General features: G+C 43.3%; 1 protein-coding gene across 1 annotated transcript; it reads right to left on the reverse strand.

Moving 5' to 3' along the window:
- Positions 1 to 1,136: 1,136 nt before the first annotated feature.
- rgmd (RGM domain family, member D) lies at positions 1,137 to 20,115 on the reverse strand. Its single transcript, XM_023844185.2, has 5 exons — positions 19,997 to 20,115; positions 12,784 to 12,824; positions 10,176 to 10,324; positions 6,380 to 6,891; positions 1,137 to 2,785 (listed from the first exon to the last, which is right to left on the reverse strand). The coding sequence occupies exons 2-5, from the start codon at positions 12,810 to 12,812 to the stop codon at positions 2,087 to 2,089; spliced, it is 1,389 nt and encodes a 462-aa protein (XP_023699953.2). The 5' UTR covers positions 12,813 to 12,824; positions 19,997 to 20,115; the 3' UTR covers positions 1,137 to 2,086.
- Between the last annotated feature and the right edge of the window lie 323 nt (positions 20,116 to 20,438).

Genomic DNA, 20,438 nt, shown 5'->3' on the forward strand with positions numbered 1-20,438 from the left:
AATTTGTATATGGGGAAGAATTTCTGCAGGACACATCCTTAATGCTATTTAAGGTTATTTATTTTACGCAGTGAACAAGAGCCAGTTTTCTATAGAATATTGTAGGGCATCGCAAATAACGGGAAATAATAAGCCAGTTATTTGTATATGAATTCATTATGAAGCGTCAGCATGTGAACACCCTACCAGAAGAACAAGCACTATCAATACGTCATTTCCTGTCAATCTGTGCGACTGAGTCCCCATCTGGGCAGAAATTTTGTATAATAGTTGTGGTGCATAAATCCCTGCGGTTAATTCCATTACACAGAACGGATCAATACCCCTTATTGCTCGATACACCTTAATTACTTTCATTACATTTCACTCTATTCTGGAAATTCATGAAGTTGAACATGCACAGAGACAAGCATTAAATAACTAAAACCTTGAATGGAAACTGCTGCTCAATCTGCGCTTTATTTTAGCACGTTTTTCAAAATTATCCTTTTTTTTTTTAGATATGAACAAATCTTTTCATTAGTTTATTGTGCAGGTAATGGTCTGTAAATAACAAAACAGAGCTGAACCCAAACAGCCTTTGAAGACAGTGCTTAGCCACAGGATAAATGCCATAGCAATTAGGCTGTGTTTAAATGCATATGGATCCTGTCCGCCTTCACTTTAAATGTCAGTTTGTCCCCAAATAAGCTGTAAGCAACGGCAAGCTAACAAGTGCTACAATATGAGTTCACTTCCACAAGGTGCACAGTGGCTGTCAAGTGACCAAGGCAGGACCGTTGCCTGATGTTGCATCATCTCGCGTCCTGTGAGTCTGAAGGATAGGAGCAATTAATTCCCATCCCAGAGGATCAGAAAATGAATCGGAAAGTTCTTCAATACGGCACGAAAGGAATTTTGAGGAACGCATTTTCCTGAGATAACTCAATACAAACCCAGACCCTGGACTGAAGGATGTTTATTCAGCTAAAGCGAGTAATTGCCCAAGTCATTTTTCAAGAGGTGTAAAACTCAAATTTAATTGGATTCCAATGCCAGTCCTGTAAGTACAAGGTCCAGGTCCAATTACCACCTCACTAATGAGAGTCTCGCCGAAAGAAAACTCGACGTCTGAGTAAAATAAATAACAAAATATATGCAAGACACCGTTTTTTAATATTGAAAACAACAGATTAAATGTCTACACGTTATTCCACTTGCTCTTACAAATAGGCAAAAAAAAATAAAAATCTAACTATCCCCAGACACAGGGGTGTACATCAAATTATAATTAAAACAATTATATACAGGCAAATGTACACAAAAAAATGTATATACAATCTTTTAATATATTAACTATTATTATATAGACGATTTATCTTAAACCTGGCAAAATAATACTGGAAGCTGAGCTGCTTAAGGGAGGAGTGATTAACGGATGGATCAGGTCAGGTCATGAGGTACAGACATAAATACATCTAATGAAAATACAGATAGGTAGTATTTCCGTAAAGTTGTTGGATCCCATTTTAGCAACACACACATTCACAGAAACGTTTTAGTTACACATAAACCTTCATGTCAGCCTGTTTGCTGTGAGATGTGGAGGATGAACGTGACGAATGGGGGCAGAATCCCGGTCAGCTCTCTGGCCGCAGTTTCACGGCGTGGTTCGTATCGTACGACTGGCCTGCTGTGTTGTGCTGCCTGTTCTTGGCGTTATTTCCAAAATAAAGAGAATATTTACAAAAGAAGTGAGTCTGTTAGCTGCCTTTACGTTCCAGCCAAAAAAGTCTCAAGCTGTGACACAGGTACCTGGCATCTGCAGATGGGGGTGTGGGTGGGGGGGGGGGCACAGGGTAATAATGCGAGACATTAATTTAGGACGAATGAGGGCATTTATCTCCGCACATGCAGCGGACGTGGAGGGCGGAAAGCCAGACATCCTACGGAAAATACCGGGGACAAGAGATGCAACCTCAAAAATCTATTCAAAACCCCCCCCTCCCCCCACCCCGGGTCTCCAAGCACTCCTCTGTCAAGTTGACTTCGCTTCCCTCAAAATTGACTGTTATTACAATAATAATTGCTATCGCTGTGTACTTTTTTAGGAAAGTATCAGAGCAAGGAGAAGGACGGCCAGCAGTGAGAGAGTGTGCGAGCTGCTCTCAGGAAGGGGGCCGGCCATGTTCGACAGTCTGGGGGTCCGGGGCGCGTTCTGCTTCAGCCTGCTTGGAGGTAGGGCTTTGAGGTCCTCTAGGGCTCCGTACGCCGCCATGGAGAACTCGGGGTCCCCCGTTGTAAGAAGGTCAAAGACGCAGGACTGGAAGTAGACATCCTCCACCTGCAGGATCTCCCGGCATTTGGCGGTAGCGAGTGCCACCGTGTAGGACTGGCGAGGTGGCAGGGCGGGGCCGGGGACGGCGGGCGTGGCGCTCCCCTGCAGCCGCGGGTGGGGGCTCTGCCGGCTCAGGGTGTGCTCCTTGATGAGCTCGCTCCGCGGGCAGCCGTGCAGGCAGAGCTGCAGCTCGCCGCTCTCCTCTGCGTAGTCCAGCATGTCCTCCGGCATGCGGACGGCGAAGGTCAGGTACCGCGCCACCTGCCGCACGATGATGGAAGTGCCGATGTGCCGCGCCTGGATCTGCACGTGGCGGCCGCCCGGCCCGGCCCGCTCCGCCATCCACAGGCTGCCCACATCGCCTCCGCTCCGCGTGCCGTCCAGGAAGGCCACCGGAACGTCCTCGGTGGTGGCCTGATACACCTTCTGCTCTGTGCAGCCACGGAACGCCTTAAAGATCACAGTGATCTGTCAAAGGGAGAGAAGAGAAGTCACAGCTAATCCCAGGGGTGACTGTGACAAACACCTAGAAACCTCTGGCTGTTTCATATGTCTCATCATAATCCATTATTCTCATATTTAATTAAAAAAAACTTTACATGGCATTTATTCTTTATTGTTTCCAACGCAGCAAATGTGCCGCTTATTACTCGCATTAAAATATATCCCTTACATTCTCTTAAACATTAACATGTGGTTTCCGAAGTTCCGGACTTCCAATACTGCTTTGTACTCAATCATCTTAATTACCCAGACAGAAATCCTTTCGATAGGCTGCCGCTTAATGATGAGTAACTTATGATCAAAGTGAATCTCAGCCCCGTTTTTGTAGCACTCAGTTTTTTTATGCCACCCTTTCTGTCCAACCATCCTCTCATGGTTTTATTGGCTGCTGTAAAAACTATTAGTTATAAGATCAAAATCCAATAAGAGTTTTATAGTTACATTTGTGCTCGTAAAGGTTTGAATATGCCACCTTAACTCTGCTTCCTGTGGCTACCTCAAACGGCATGAATCAGTGTTCAAAGTGCTTAAAATTAATCTGTCATTAAGTGACTTAATTGTTCATTAAACAAACGATCATAATTCCATTAGGCAGTGCATTACTTTGTAAGGACTGGAAAATGAATTCTTTCAGCTTATCAGTACAAACACTCCACCAAACACACAAAATAAGTCTCACAAGAAACTTAAGTATGAAGGTTAAAAACCAAAGATAGATTTCAACTGACAGCTGAATCACACTTACTCAGATTTAATCACCATTACTTATTTTAGCCTCCTACAGAGCCAAGAGCCAACAAATGTACGCGTGCAGTACCCATTCCCACCACACGGCTGCAGAAGCATGTTTGGTGAAAACAAAGACCTCAAGGTACGATCACGCCTCCATTGGTCATGCTGGGAAAACGACTACACCCAGCCCGTAAGTCAGTAAGTCAGCTCGATGATTAAGGAATAATTAAGCAGCTGCTTAATGGCACAGAGGTATATCTTGTTCAGGTGTTGCTATTAATCTGTAATATATTATTATATTAAAGGTTAACTTAAAAGATGATTTATTAAAGAACTATGAAGCTAATTATTTATTTATAGAGACTATTCAACAAAGAAGCAGAGGAATTAAAAATACATCCGTGCCTTTTCTCTTAAGAGTAGAAAATCCCCAAGGATTGTCAGCTGTTAAGTACTTCTCCATGTTCTCTGCGTTTTTTTTACACTCCTCCAAACACAACAATACAATAACTCACTGCGTCCACCAGGGGGCGCCTTCTAAACATGCTACCTGACTACCATGTGGAAAGAATCACTAAGGTAATTAATTTCCAGATTTTACAAGCTGTTCTCAGTTGTCATTTGGGATTCTTAGGATTCCTTCCCAATTAGAGTATATTCCACTCCAGAGTATACTATTCCCTAATAAAGTAAACACCCACTATTTCTGTGTTTGCTGATAGTCTGAAATACTCAGTCAAGTTCACATTACAAAAACATGCATTTATGTTGGCCCAAACATGGACCTTTCCACAGTGACACAATACCACAATTCCTTCTTTTAATGTACCATGAACATGTCCATTATATAAGACACACACACAAACACCTATAAATCTACCATTGCACACTAACTCACTGGACACATTTTTCAAATGAAAATCTAGGACTTACATCCAAACATCCCAAAAACTACAAGCTCCTTCCTACTCAAACTCCAAGTCCTTTTTATAGAAATTTTATATGATCTCTCACAACAACGTAACATGCGATGCCCCGGGAACTATTTGTATACATTAGAAAAAGTGACAAACTTTTCTCCTTTCCATCTGCACAAAAGTAAAGCCCTGAAACGGTATGGCAATGAATCACTGCCGTGTTTTTCCTTCCCGGAGTTGTAAACGTGCACCGTAGCAACAAAACTGTATGTCATGAGTCTTGGGTCAACAGAGAGTCTTTCTGTGGAGGCATTGGCTAGGCAGGTAAATGGAAAAACCAGCCTGAACATACTGGTATGTAAATTTAAAGAGACAGGTGCTAAAAACTGAAAGAGTGCAACAAGTCATCCACTGATAAAGCATTTTTTTGAGTTTTGAGTTAAATTTTAAAGAGCTAGAACTTTTACATATATAAAAGATTGGCATTTACCAAGAAGACTAAATGCCAAGTAAACTTATAACCTTCCTTCAATTTATGCATTCCAACCAATGAAAAGAATGACAAATGATACGTCAGTATTGTGAAAAATGTATTCATTTACTGTCTCAAGTACATGGCATCAACCGATACATTCCTGCATTAAACCTTATACTGGAGAAAACTTACTGAATGCTTTAAGGTTTCTGGTGTGTAACACCATTGCCAGCTCCCAATCCAGGCCTCGGGGACCAACAGTCGGTGTATGTTTTCGTTTTTGCTCCCTCCCAGCTCCCTGCCAGACAGTCCACATTTTTGCTCCCTCCCAGCTCCCTGCCAGACAGTCCACATTTTTGCTCCCTCCCAGCTCCCTGCCAGACAGTCCACATTTTTGCTCCCTCCCAGCTCCCTGCCAGACAGTCCACATTTTTGCTCCCTCCCAGCTCCCTGCCAGACAGTCCACATTTTTGCTCCCTCCCAGCTCCCTGCCAGACAGTCCACATTTTTGCTCCCTCCCAGCTCCCTGCCAGACAGTCCACATTTTTGCTCCCTCCCAGCTCCCTGCCAGACAGTCCACATTTTTGCTCCCTCCCAGCTCCCTGCCAGACAGTCCATATTTTTGCTCCCTCCCAGCTCCCTGCCAGACGGTCCACATTTTTGCTCCCTCCCAGCTCCCTGCCAGACAGTCCATAGACTGTCTGCGGGTCCCCGAGGACCGAACTGAGACACACTGTACTAATGAGTTAGAAATGCAGTTGTTTTAGTATCATACTCAAAGCAAGCAGCACATGGCTAATGTGGGGTAACCTCTCAGCGCTGCCCAGCACCGTAGGTCTGACCTCGTTATACCTGATGAGTGTTTTTCACCCCTAATACAATGTGGACTTTAAGGCACAGAGAACAGCACAACATTAACCTGCAGCAGAGCCAGCAATGCTGTACTAATGAGGCTATTGGTCACTGCTAAAGCTAAGCTGCTAACAGACCTGCATCTGAGTCCTACGCAGACTGTAAATTAAGACCTTCTGTAGCTTAATTCAGTGGCTGCTAACACCTACTGGATCTACACAAGTCTTTTACGTTACAAGTGCTTCGTATTTCATTGCATTCTTCATGCACGTGTATCTGTTCCTGAAGGATTAGTTTGCAAATTTAGCAATTATAGCAGAACGGCTATGTACAGATGGTACCTTTAATGGTATTTCAGATCCACATTAAACATTCATCAAATAATCTGTTCTCCATCAGCTTTAACGATGGCAGCTTAGCTACGATCCTTGAAGCCTCAAGGAAACATAAACACCAGTATGTTCTGTAGGCGCCACCGACGACAAGAACCTTTTGGCCACCCTGAGCACCAGCACGTTCCTGCGGCTACGCGCTGGATGTTTAGCCTTTCAGTGGTGCCCAGGGAAGGCGTCAGACTCGTACCTTGCTGGTGGCAGTGGCGCTGGAGCCTTGGACCACGGGCACGTTGGTGACCTGCACTGACAGGTAGCGGTTGTCGATGAGGGGCCAGGCTCCCTCCACCTTGCAGGTCTGGAACTCGTCGCGGAACGTCCGCAAGTGCGGGTCCCCGAATAATCCACAGTGGGCGTACTTCTTCTGCGGTCCGGCCGACCCCGAGGCCAGCGCCCGGCCCTCGTAGTCGCAGAGCTCTGATATGGCCGGGTTCGAGGTGCTGGGGGCCTTGGCAGAGGATGTGGGGCCGTCGCTCGAGCAGTTGTGCTGGGAGAAGAGCTCCCTGATGCGGAAGACAGCCGAGTGGTAGACCAGGTCTCCGCGGCAACTGCGCGCCGTGCGGCGGGTGCACAGGGAGTAGGCCCGCAGCGCGGTGCAGTAGTCCATGTCGGCCGCTGCCTCCTCCGGCAGACCACTAGAGGGCGACGTAGAGGCCACATACTCTGCGTTGCAGCGCTGAATCCGACACTGCTGGCAACATGCTGTGAAGCAGATAGAAAGGGCCGTCAGACACATTACCTCTGTGTAACTGTCACATGGCCAGGGTGTCACAGAAAATCTAGTTTTTTTTTTTAAAAAGAAATCCAGAAAGATTTAAGTGCCTCTGTGATTTTCAAAGGGATGAAAAGAAATCACATACTTTTCACTAAATTTAAATTTCATAAAACCAAAGAACGGGACTTCTTGCTGAACGCCACAAGGGGTTAAAACATAAAACCAGTTTAGCCGGTAACTCAGTTTAGTTAATCCAGCTTCCGTAAACCACACCGGCAGCTCCGTCAAAACTCACTGCTGTGTTGTGTTGACGTGCAGCCATGACTTATAACAGAGACCCAGGAAGGAATAATAGTTTACCTTTAGGTGTCAGACTGGCTTTATGTACGGACACATTTTTCCTTCAGTTAACAGACTCATTCCCTAAACAGCAGGCGACGGTGATTCGGACGGTTTAGACTAAAAGCAGAAAATGTGTAGATGCTATGAGTCCAACAAGGCATCCATTTTCATTATACTGCCCCACCTTCCGGCGACACGCTGGTGGGTGAGGCTACACCACACCTCCGACAGGCTCCGCCCCTCTACCGCTTCCTGTACGCCGGCCATTTGTTTCACAGAGCCCCAAAACAGAGTTATCTGTCTTCCGAGACCCACTTAGTGGCCAGACTGTATTCCCTCACACAGCGTTTGTTGGGTCTGTCTGGAGGGACACCAACAGCAGGAGCTTCAGCAACTATCAAATATGATGAATGGTGCAGTTTTGGAAGAAGGTGGTACATTTCTGCTCAGAAACCCCAAGTCCCGGGCGACTTTAACATCTCGCACGGCTGTTGACCTAGACCAAACTGCAATACAACACCCTTTATGTGCTGTTTGCTCACTTCATGACACACAGGACTCATATTTCCAAAATAACATGTAAAGTACGTAGCTATACAGAAATATTACAGGCATGCTTGTTAGTTTATATTTTCAGTTGCTTTAACTTCTTGTTTACACATTTAAGATAATTGATATTTTTTCAATTATCTAACTGAAAGGGTAACTTTAGGTAACGTTCAGTTAACTGGAATTAGGGTTAGATGATAATTAAATTCTAAATGTGCACAAACAGTGGAAGCTGGAGTTTTGATTGTAAGCGTGATAATCATTATTTTATCTCACAGTACAAGACCTATTACACACAAGAATTATATAACACTTGTTCAACACACTTTCAGCGTGTCACAGGCACAATTCAATTTTTAGTATATGAATCAAAACAGACAATCATGTCTGGCAAAGTAATCCGGCACCTGCCTTTGTTTTATGTTTGCAACGGATTCTGGGAGAATTTGATTTCAGATTTAAGTGACTTGAATTTTCTCATTACATTGTTTGACATGAAGTCTCATAAGTGAATATAGCCCCTGACATTTAGAAGACCTTTAAAAATCATAGCACGATGGCTGTAACACATTCCTCTTTGAAGCTACACAGACGAAAACGTGGACGGTGGCACAGTGTAAACAACGAGGCTGGGAACTTGTTTTTTTGCACTGCGTGAAGAAACTGGTAACAGAATCAACAAAGGCGACCCTGTAAAGCTGCTTTTTTTGCAGACCACATTGCCTCTTGTTGCTCAGGAGTTGGCCTGAATGTCACTTACACTAATACCAGATGCAAAAATAATTACTGAATAAGAACACTAGCTATGAGCTAACGACTGTAGCACACTTATGACGGTGATCATTTTTTCCATATTAAAAACCGTATTAACTCCCTTAGAGTTAAATGTCCCTATGATTAGAATTCAGGGTAACAAGCCCCAAATACTAGCTGCTTCGTGGTATAAAGCAAAATATAGAGCGTTAAGTATTATCTGTCAACACTGTTTAATAGAATCTTAAAAGCCATCAAAAATCTAGAGGGATATTCTTCAAAGAACATTCTTCTAAACTTTCTCTTTAATCCTAGCTTTTAAAAAGGTTAAAACGTACAGGACATAGTTTGTCATACGGTTTTGGACAATAAGTTGTGAAATGCACTGTGCCTATAACTTTATATTCATGAATAATTCAGGTAAAGGACAAAAGAATTGCTTTCTATTAATGTAATACTAATAATAGCGATGATCATGATACAAATACTAGAATGAAGTTTAATCTTCGAACACTTATTAATGTTTACAAAGTTTTCATATTAAAAACTTATATTTTAATATTTTGGGTTCCATAAATAATTATGTCTGTATTTACCAAAAGTCGTTATTCAAAAACTCATTAATAAACATATTTCGAAACAGTTATCAAATTAAATATACCTTTTAATGAACGACGTGCAAAGTGGAGAAAACTTTTTGATTTGTCATTAATTCACGTACAACAGCCTTCATGCTGTTTTATCTGCACTTTTCTGAACTAGTGCAGTTCAAATAAATACTTGATTCAGGTTATAAACTCAGTGGAGATGTGGATCACAGTTTTTATTTGACTTTAGACCGCAATTATAGTTAGATAAATAAAATAAAACGAACGCACAGGCTTTACACAGAGTTGGCTGGCGCTACAAATCAGGACCACCATTAAAACTTACAAGTGAAGTGGAAAATAACCTTTCCTGTCGGTAGGCTGGTGAAGGCCTGTTAGTAGCTACTTATAGATTGATTTGATAAAAACAAAGAAGGAAAAACATACGTATGCAACTTAGAACGGCTATTTTCAGACGTCTGTGTATCATTCCTTGGTTGTTTGTTTTAACTAAAGAAGCAACATAATATTCGCCGACACCCAACCACAGGAGCGTATATTACTCGCAGTCATCTATGCAAGTCCCTGCACACTATTCCCGAAGTTACAGTCCGTGTCCAGAAAAGGGGAAATACGTCCGATTTACTTTGCTTTTAAAAATCACTTTTCGAATACGAAAAACATACTCATAAAATACATAACAAATAGCTCATTAACAAACACAATATACAAAGTTGTTCCATATCAGCTATCGACATCAAATTTGTCGTTAAAGAACAGATCAGTTTATCTGCAAACGATACCGATCTTCAGCTACAGTACTATGAATACATTATTCACATAATTACCAATTTTAATACGCAGAGATATCCCTCATTAAATGCACATTAAAGATGTGCAGATTTCGCACTTTTATCTGAATGCATTCCAGGCAAACAATTCTCCCCAGAGTGTGCAGTTCACTGTTTACTGTTAGGGTGGGAAAAAAAAAACTATACTTGCAATGCAGATATTGTGAATAGTATCGTACGGTGAAGTACCTGGTTTGAGGAGCAGTGAAAAAAACACCATCGTAAGAGAAAGACAGTCCCAAAGCCGCCGCTTAGCCAGGTTTTGAGGTCCGCTTTTCCCCATGCCAATCCATTCAGTTAGAATGGGGTTCGCTGACTGCCGCTGCACGGCGATGGAGCTGCAGGAAATTAAAGACAAATTCACATCCTTTACCCAATGCTGTCACCCTAAAGCGGGCCAGACCGCGGCGGGGATCGGGGGAGGCGGGGCCTAGGCGCAGGGCGGGGCGTGGCTAATATAAGACCCAGCCATTCGCTAGCCCACTAATTTATGCGATGATGGCTACCGTCAATCATGAGCAGGTAAGCCAATAGAGAGCCTTTGAACGGCAGAGGGGAGGTGCAAGAGCGAACGGCAGAGTTACAACTTATGTTTGAATAAGGCCGTCTATGGATTGCAAGTCAGCAGTCTTTAAAGTTAATTATGTTAAACGGTTCAGTGTAAACTTGCCTAGTACCTGTTTGAAGTACATTTTGACATGCACTCTGCCTTGGCCAAAAACTCTTGCATATTGCTCAAATGAGTCTGTGTTCCAGTGACTGATGTTTTCATTTGCATCACCATCGAATTCTAGGTATCTCTTGGAAAAGTGCTATTCACAGCCTGCCGCAAACGGACCAAGATACAGGTTTACCTGGGCAGCTGCTACTGTACTAATGACTCCTGGTACAAAGTCACTTCTTGACTGTGCCTTTTGGGGACTCTGGTGGAGGATGTCACTGCTCAGACGCTATCATTAAATCAGATGACGTGGTTCCTTTTCATTAGTTAAGTTTCTAGATGTGTGATGTTATCATTATGACCTAGTGTGCTATTACAGAAAAAAATGCAGATGTCAGCAAGTCCATAGGGATGACAAAAATGTGAAGTTGAAGTGTCTTCATTTTTTTGTATTTGGTCAATAATAAAAAAATTCAACAAACTTAAGCATAAATAAATACCACGGATATTCATAGTCTTCTTTAGGCCCCACACATTTGTCTCTTTCAGAAGAACTATGCAGAACATTTTTTTAGATCGGTGGGTAGGTGTGAGATTTCATGACAACATAAACGTGAGATCAGTCCAACTATTTGATTCCTTTAAGATTTATGGTTTGCAATTCAAGGGGGGGATTCTTTGTTTATTTTCCCAACACACAGGAGAACAGTTTCTCCCAAGAAGACATTCCACTGATTTTTTTCTGGTTATTTCTCTTTGACATCATAACCTATTTTCCCCCTGCAGCATACAGGATGAGCCCTGTGGCTCAGAAACAGCAGGATGCAAGTCACACAAACAAAACATTCAGTGCAGTTAACAATAACACAAACAAAAGATTGTGAGGAGTCAACAATCACACAAACAAAACATTCAGTGCAGTCAACAATCACACAAACAAAACATTCAGTGCAGTCAACAATCACACAAACAAAACATTCAGTGCAGTTAACAATCAAACAAACAAAACATTGTGAAGAGTCAACAATCACACAAACAAAACATTCAGTGCAGTCAACAATAACACAAACAAAACATTCAGTGCAGTTAACAATCACACAAACAAAACATTCAGTGCAGTCAACAATCACACAAACAAAACATTCAGTGCAGTCAACAATCACACAAACAAAACATTCAGTGCAGTCAACAATCACACAAACAAAACATTCAGTGCAGTCAACAATCACACAAACAAAACATTCAGTGCAGTCAACAATCACACAAACAAAACATTCAGTGCAGTCAACAATCACACAAACAAAACATTCAGTGCAGTCAACAATCACACATACAAAACATTCAGTGCAGTCAACAATCACACAAACAAAACATTCAGTGCAGTCAACAATCACACATACAAAACATGCAGTGCAGTCAACAATCACACAAACAAAACATTCAGTGCAGTCAACAATCACACAAACAAAACATTCAGTGCAGTCAACAATCACACAAACAAAACATTGTGAAGAGTCAACAATCACACAAACAAAATTTGCAGTTCAGTCAACAATCATACAAGCAAAATGTTCAGTGCAGTCGACATTCAACTGATCACAAATCAGCAGCCGCTCTGCACACATGCAGCCTTCTTTAGGACCATTATTGTTTGATTCAAGCCCTCATTTCACCTCACACAAGCTCTACCTGGTACTTAAAGGCAGTGAGTAAGAGCAGGAAATGAAGTCAGTTCAATTCTACTGGAACTATTCAATTATTCTTTTAAATTCAGAGTCATTACTCATATAATAACTGAAGAGCAAATTTCCAAAACGCAGTTCATGGGAAGCTTCTGTGGACTCCGTGAGTTTTGGAAATTTAACGAAACATTTTTTTTGGGTTACTTGAGGACTGACTGAGTTTTGCTTCCCGATATTGTAACAAATGATGACGAAGCCTGACTTTATGTCACTGGCGGTCTCATCAGAAAAACAACAAACGATGGACTGAGTGAATTCTAGAAATTTGCTCTTCAATTTGGTAGGTGTTTCTTATACGGGATTAAGTTTTAGTTATTTACAAGTTACCCGTTGTATCTTTTGTTATGTTGACAGGTCATGCTATAGATTTTAGCTTCTCTACCACCCAACTCACCTGTCGCAAAGCTGGTATCTGTCATTCATTCCAAGTACTACCTACGGAGATAAATACGGTGAAACGATAGAGAGATGTGTTTCCTCAGTGGTACAAATCATTTCCCAGTGCCTGTATTCCTGGAGGTCCTCAATCTTGAATAACAAAAGATTTTTTTTCTACCGGGTCCTTTGAACATAGATCAAAATAAATCTGCTTATATTCAACTGATAGATACATTTTGGAAATTATAAGCAAGGACAGATATTATAGTAGTAACAGACTTCATATAAACATCTAGAGGAATCACAATGGGAGACATTGATGCTTGTAAACATTGTTCAAGCGTGGCTTACTGAAGCACTAAGTTAATCGGTCCAGGTGGACAAGAAGAATCCTTAGCATGAAAGTATACCCCTATGCGGTGTTTGTTGAGGCTGAGCACTGGAGAATGATCCCTTTATTCGCCCCCCCCCCTCTTAGGAGCATATTACATTGCAAGCCCCCGCATACACATATACTCTTTGCTTAAAACAAGGGGGCTTGTGCAAATTGCTGGGATGCATCAGGTAAAGAAAAAAGAAAAAAAATCAGAAGCCAGTAGATTTCTAGTGACACAGGATGGCTTGTTCTAACACAATAGAAAAATGAGGTCAGCCGGGTAAAATTAGCCGTCAGATTCACAGCGGGGCCTGAATGCCAGGCCAGTGAGAAGGAACCGCCGACCTCTGAGCCGGTCAGACGAGACAAAGCGGGAAGCGGGGAAGGGTGCAAGGCCGAGGAGAGAGGCGAGGGCAGCGGGACGGGATGGGAGAGGGGGGAAAAGAGAGAAGCGCAGGGGGACGAGGGAAAGTGCGACGATGAGTGGCAAGGAAAACAAGATAAGTCCAGAGCGGGAATGAGGGACCAGCGAAGGGACGTGAGTTAAAAGCAGGAAAGCAGCTAGACAGCGGCAGACAATAAGCACAAGAAGGAGGCAGCGACGGGGAAGCGGCTGCAGGGTGAGTTAGCAGGAGTGGAAGAAAGAGGGAGAGAGAGGACAGGATTGGGTTTCTCCTGACTCTCCATCTGGCCACGTCCACATGTTCCTCATTAAAATCCCAACACTGCAAACGCAGCTCCACACTGCACAGCTTGTTTTGTTATTAGGTTCATCACACCACTGCAGCTCTGCCCCTGAAAACAGGTCGCCGTCTGCAATTAAGCAGGAAGGCCCTCACCTTCCATAAAAATGCGGGAAAACAATGGCCTTTCATTAGGGGGCGGGGGCTCCCATTTAATATCCTGATAGGACATAAAACCGGCTTGAGACCCAGAGGGAGGTTCTGATCGCACCTCAATACAAACAAAGAGTGACCCGTGTGGAAAAAAACATGGAACATCTTGAATGTTTTTTTTTTCTTTCTTTTTTGTTTTGGCTCGCAGTTTGTTTCAAGGAAAGCTGAGTCCTCCACTTCACCTACAGAACTGTTTGTAAATATGGGCACCGCTTTAGTTATTTAGGTGCCTGAAATCAAGGCACTTCACTTACAAAGTGTGTCCATCCCGACCTGACGGGACACAGACTGCTCAGCTCGCCACAGCTAGCTGTTATCTCTTGTGGGAGATAAGGGGCTTTAAGGTGTGAGAGGCTGAGAAGCCCCACTGATAGCATCTCTCCTCAAGGATCCTGCTGACAAGCTCTGATTGGTGCCTGACGATGCACAGAGGGGGTGGGCTGGGCGCCCCCCCCCCTCCGACATGCACATGTGCCTCTGTGTAGGACATGTGCTTCATTGTCGGACTCTTGATGTAGGTGGGCAGTATTAACAGCTTTTCCCCTACAGCAACATATGACATTGACTGCAGCTCTGAATGTGGTGGTCTGTGAGCAGTCTAACAGAGGTCAGGGGTCATGGGAAGGTTGACTGAGAAGTGCTTGAATGTGGATACAAGATGTGAAGAATTTCTGCAGGGAAAAGAAGAATGTGCAACAAAAATCACATGAACAAAGGATAGAAAGTGGGAGGCTAACTCTGACCGTAGCGCTAGTAGACTAACTTTGGTTATTGATAATTCTTTGTTTTGTTTGTCAGTGCTCACGTGTATCTGTCCCACAATGCACCATTCCACACTCTCCTTACCGATCTTCATTAGCAGCCAGGATGTTGACAACATCAGAGAAAGGTAACCTAAGCTTTAAGGTCAAGGGTCCCTTTTTGTGCAGATAAAGGGAGATGGATAAAGCAAAGGAGATGGTGTGGATGAGGGAGAGACGTTTAGCGCCATCCGGACGTAGGACTTCATCACCCGGCTCGAGTCTCGCCTGTTTCTCTGAGGCAGGCATGGTATTGCGGCTCAGATGAGTAAAAACCATATTTTGTAAATGGAATGGATAAAATTGGAATATCTAAAAAAAAAATTCACATTATTTTTTAGGAAATATGTAGACTTAATGAAAAGAGATCTATTTGAGTCATCGATATCAGATTGGGAATTTCTTTATCTTTCAGTGTGCTCTAAAGTGCTATTTGAATATTCAAGCTTTTCATACGTTTTATTATCTGGTTAAATCTCTGTATTTATTTACACTTTCTCCAAATATTTGAGAATATTATTAATTTGACTTTAGGTAATATGTATCGCACTTGAAAAGCACCGAGTAATAAAATAAACCATTTTGGACAAAGGAACGAGACAGGTTAATAAAATTCGATGTAGGAACCATTATTTTTCTGGGGATGGTCAGCATAAAAGTGCCCCTCTCCCCCACATCAGTCATGCCTTCCCGCCCCTGTGGGGTTGAACGGGAATGAAGGTTTCATGGTATCTGTGCCGGTGTTGTTGTTTTTAATGGTCTGTTCAAGTTATCATAATAACCTTTGCTTGCTACACGCTGGAATTTCCCTTCGTTTGCGTGCCGTGTGTGAGTTTACGCCCTGCAATGGACTGACATCCCATCCAGGGTGTTCCTCCGAATTGTGCCGAATGCTTCCCGGGAGAAAATTCCGGATAGCCGGGAGCCTGCACTGGGGACGACTGGAGCAAGGTTTTCTTTTGAAAAGCAGTGATCCATCCAGTTCCCATCTCAGAAAACTACAGGCATGTATTGTTTACGGGGACTGCACAGTACCAACTGTAAGGTCTTCTGCCTGTTTTCATTATGGATGCCACAAACCAAAAAACTGAAAATTAAATAAAATGATGAAATGGACCATAAATGAACTAAATGAAAAGATTCTTTATTTGCCATTTGTGCAAGGATGAGTATAGAATTTGGTGATCAGTGGTCATTGTTGACACACCACAGCACACGACAACAAAATGTGTCCTCTGCATTTAACCCATATGTGACATAGCAGGGGGCAGCTAATTTAGCGCCCAGGGAGCAGTGCTTGGGGGCGGTACCTTGCTGGTTGGGGATTCGAACCTGCAATCTTTCAATTACAAGTCCTAACCATTAACCTATCGTTGCCCATGCTTCTTGCCACATATCCCATCATGCTCGCCTTTGAATCAGACACACACACACACATATACAGTGAGAGTGAAGGCTGGGGTCCAAGCACAGGGTCGGGCCGTTTATCTGGGGGTCCTGGAGCATTTCAGGGAGGGTTAGGGGTCTGTCTCAGGGGCCCAACGGACATGTGACTGTCCTGACGCGCGTAGGATTCGAACCGCAAACCTAAATGTTAATAATTCAATTAAGTTTTTCAACACTGAAACATTGTGTGAAAACGTCACACACCCTAAAACTCAATAACAGGTTACAGCTGCTTTGGCAGTGGTGGCCGCAACCAAATACAGGTTAGGAATTTGGGCCTGTGTCCAGGAGGTCACTGGCTCAAATCCCATGGCAAGCAGAGTAGCCATATCACAGTTGGGCCTATGAACATGGGCCTAAATCCCAAAAACCGCTCCAAGGGCACTGAATCAATAGCTCACCTCCTACTTTAACCCCGATCTTCCCTCCTGTCTATATGATGAGACATGTGAAGATTGAAATTTTATTGTACTTGAACCTGTGCAATGACAATAAAATAAAGGCATTCTATTCTATTCTATTCTATTTTAGTAGCTTTGGCTTGGAACTTTGGCTCTCTTCTTCATGCAGGGCTGTTTTAGCTCAGCGACATTTGTGGGCTTGCACATTTCTGGGGGGATTATGTCTGGACAATGATTAGGCCATTTTCTCTTATTTTCTCTGATTCTGTCATACTGGTGTGTTTCAGATCAATGCCCGCTGCACAATTCAGTTGCATTTCAGTTTGAACGCGACGCACAAATGATCAAATTCTCTGGTGGACGGTGGAAATCATGGTTCCTCCGATGACGTAAAGTTATCCAGTTCTGGCAAAACATCCGCAAACCAAGACACCACCATCACCACCACCTCCAGACTATTGGTATGAAGTTCTCACTGTGGAATGTAGCGCTGTGTTTTTGCCAGACAGAATGGGCCCATGTCAGCCAACAATTTTCCCTCGTGACTCATAGAACATTGATTGAGGAATTCTGAGGATCATATGTGCCTTTTTGCTCAGCATTATCGCTGTCTTCAGTAAGCAGTTGTTTCTCTCCTGCACACTGTCCTTCTGATTCTAAAGCCACAATCTTTGACCTCTACAGGGGCCAGTGAGTCTGGCAGAACCCTATTCGTTGTTCTAGAATTCTTTGCATCTTCCTGGATTATTTTTGTGCCTGTCCATTGGACTGATTTTGATAGGAAAGTCTCTCCTTCGAAGATTTGATATTGTCCCAAACTTTCCCCATTGAATGTGGTTCGGTGACACCTTGGTCTTTCAGAAAATATTTCAAATCTGTTTCTAATGCAATGTGTCTGTATTTTATGGAGATCTCCAGGAATTTTCTTTTGACTGTAGCATGATTCACTGAAAGCTTCACTCTCATAGTAAAGGTCAGTGTTAGCCAGAATCATGCTGGATGGAGCTGATCCTGACAAACAACTTACTCCGTATATTTATTTAGGTTATTAAGAGATGAGACGACTTAACACACCTGAAGGCTGATTTCCTAGCACACAGAACAAATGAAATAAACTCAGACTTTAGTGTCTGTCACTACATCTTCTCCTCTTTACTACTCCCATAAAAAGATCTGACCAAATGTAAAAATCTAGACACAAATAGGAATTTCTAATAACATGGAAATTGCCAATAGACAAAAAAAAAATCAAGATTAGGTTTATATCTGGACTCCAGCTACATCAGTTAATATTTCATGCCCTATGTTAATCTTAACTGATAAAATACTTTCTTAGAGAGTCTGAAGGGATTATAATGGCTTTTATTCAAAAAAAGTTCAACAGATCAGAAAGGAATTTGATTATATAGAAGATTCTGAGCAGTACTACAGTATTTTACATTTCACACTAAATTACATATATTCTGCATCTGCCAAAATTTGGCAAGTTGACTTTTCTGTGAAAGACTTATCGTTACAGCGGCATGGTGGCTGTTGCACATGTGTTATAATTAGATTCCTGAGTAGTACAGAAAGGTGAAAAGGGGAGGAGTTCCATCAAATAACTACCCATGTTTTTCCCACTATACTTACTTTTGCATCTGCCCTATAATCCGATACAATAGACTTTGCACTGGGTTACTGCTTTTCCCCCATTACTATTTAAACGACATAGTAAAAGTGAATAAGTGAATTCTAAGGTGCGTATTTATGTTCCCTAATTATCTGGAAAAGCTATACTTAAAAATGTGGAAGGTAAGCCCCCCACCCCCCGGCTTCTCCACCCACCACTTCTCATAGGCCGAGAGTGATCTAAAGCCCTCACCCCTCCCCCACATCCACCCCCACCCCAGAGAGTAGCAGATCGGCGGGGGAGGGGGGGGGGGGAGACAGACGGCCAACAAATTGTTTCATAATGACTCCTGACAACAGCCTCCATCATCTTCTCTAGAGTTCAGAGAGCGCTCTCCTAAAATCCTTCATTAGACGCTGAAGAAGATAATAGCAATCACACCCTGGAAAGCCGTTCTTGCCCTTAACAAGCTTGCCGTCTGGCTTTTTATGGCTCTGGAGCAGATCTTGCTCAGTGCTGCTACTGGTTAAAAATTCCTTTCTGCACTTAATTAAAACTTGGATATTTATTAATCCCATAAAAGAGCAGAGAGAAAGCAAATGTAAGAGAACCGTCGCCTTCATGACACACATGTGACCGACCGAGACAGGCGTTGCTGCATCTCTCCTGGGTTCCTGAAGGCATCGCTGAGCCTCAGCGCTCACTGATGCACGGAGCCGGCAGCCATCTTGGTCTTATTAAAGCTCGTCCTGATGCTCATGTGTGTCCAATCCACAGCTGGGCCGATGGCGCACATGCAGACGTGCACAATGGGGCCCTTCTGCTTGTCCCTGTTCACTCCGCAGCAACTGGCTAATGCTGCTGCATCATACTGGTATGTGATCTCGGGTTCGAATGAGGGAAACAAAACGAGGTAAAGTCCTCATTTGGTTTGAACGTCGTGTCACATCGAGTCTAATGCCGGGAATAGACTTAGAGAGACGAGCACATGAGACTTGGGTGTAAATTTAGCATTAGGGACAAAATTCCCTAAGGTTTGTTTTGGGAGGCATCTGAGGAATGTACCTTTTGGCACAATGGGGGGGTGAAATCAGGAGTGATCTCTACACCGCCGCAGCGATCGAGACGACGGCACAAGGTCATTTAGCGATCGGCTCTACATTCTCACAAAAAGCCGGACGAGGAAGCAGACGATACCCAGGATAGATTTCAGTCCCTCACGTCTTGGACGCTTAACATTTTTCTCAAATAGGTCAGTAACGGAGTGAATAATCAAACACCGAAACAAAGTTTTTGTAACTCGCAGAAATATCTGCCGATGCAATATGGAAGGCCAGCGTGCTGCTGCCTTACTGTACAGATTCAATCAGAGATGATATATACAGGTTCCTTAAGCTTCACCACAGCCAGGAGCACATAGATGTACATGCTGCTGAAGCTGGGGAAAAAAGATGATGCATTTAAGGAAGCTGCGCTCGGATCTGGCCAGTTTACAGTCACGGAAAGCTGATATCTTCTCTGGCCCTGATTTCATAAACAGATGGAAAGTAACCCCTAAATGTCTCCATCACCTTGGCCAAGGATCCGCCTTGCCGCCACAAGCCTTTAAATTCATCCCGGTATCTTGTTACCGTGTGATTGACTCGCCGGCGAAAACCAGGGGAGGGAAGGGTTAAAGAAAAGGTGAATTAAACTTACCTTGCAGGTCTGTTTGTGTGGCGTGTGGAGTACGGATGAGTGCAGTAGAGTCCAACAGGGAACCAGCAGTGGTTGTGATCTGCTCCTGGACTGTGATGGTTACCAGGGAGGCACTATATGCGGGGACACTGTGGTGAAGAGCACATGACAGCATTTGTCTTTTTAAAGAATCGGCACTTTGATTAGGCAGCCGTGCGACAGTGGGACTGTCTAATGCCTGGAAATCTGCAGAGGACAAAAAAAACAACACAGACACACAACAAAGAAAAAAAACATGCTGAACACACCTTTATTTATACATGCAGACACGCAAGGACATTTACATAAAGGCCGATGCTCTCTGTCACGCATGCATGCGGGGCCCAAATGGGGTTGTCCCCACGTGTCACGCCCGGAGCGTGTCCGGGACGCTCGGGAAGCCGGACAGCCGCTCGGACGCCGT

The sequence above is a fragment of the Paramormyrops kingsleyae genome, chromosome 15, assembly GCF_048594095.1.
Source record: "Paramormyrops kingsleyae isolate MSU_618 chromosome 15, PKINGS_0.4, whole genome shotgun sequence".
Classification (NCBI taxonomy): Eukaryota; Metazoa; Chordata; class Actinopteri; order Osteoglossiformes; family Mormyridae; genus Paramormyrops; species Paramormyrops kingsleyae.

Coding starts and splice junctions, on each gene's coding strand:
- rgmd (XM_023844185.2), bottom strand. CDS start 12,812: ATGAATGACAGATACCAGCTTTGCGACAG. Junction 6,892..10,175: donor TTCACTGCTCCTCAAACCAG/GTACTTCACCGT, acceptor TCTGCTTCACAG/CATGTTGCCAGCAGTGTCGG. Junction 2,786..6,379: donor GCGCCACTGCCACCAGCAAG/GTACGAGTCTGA, acceptor TCCCTTTGACAG/ATCACTGTGATCTTTAAGGC.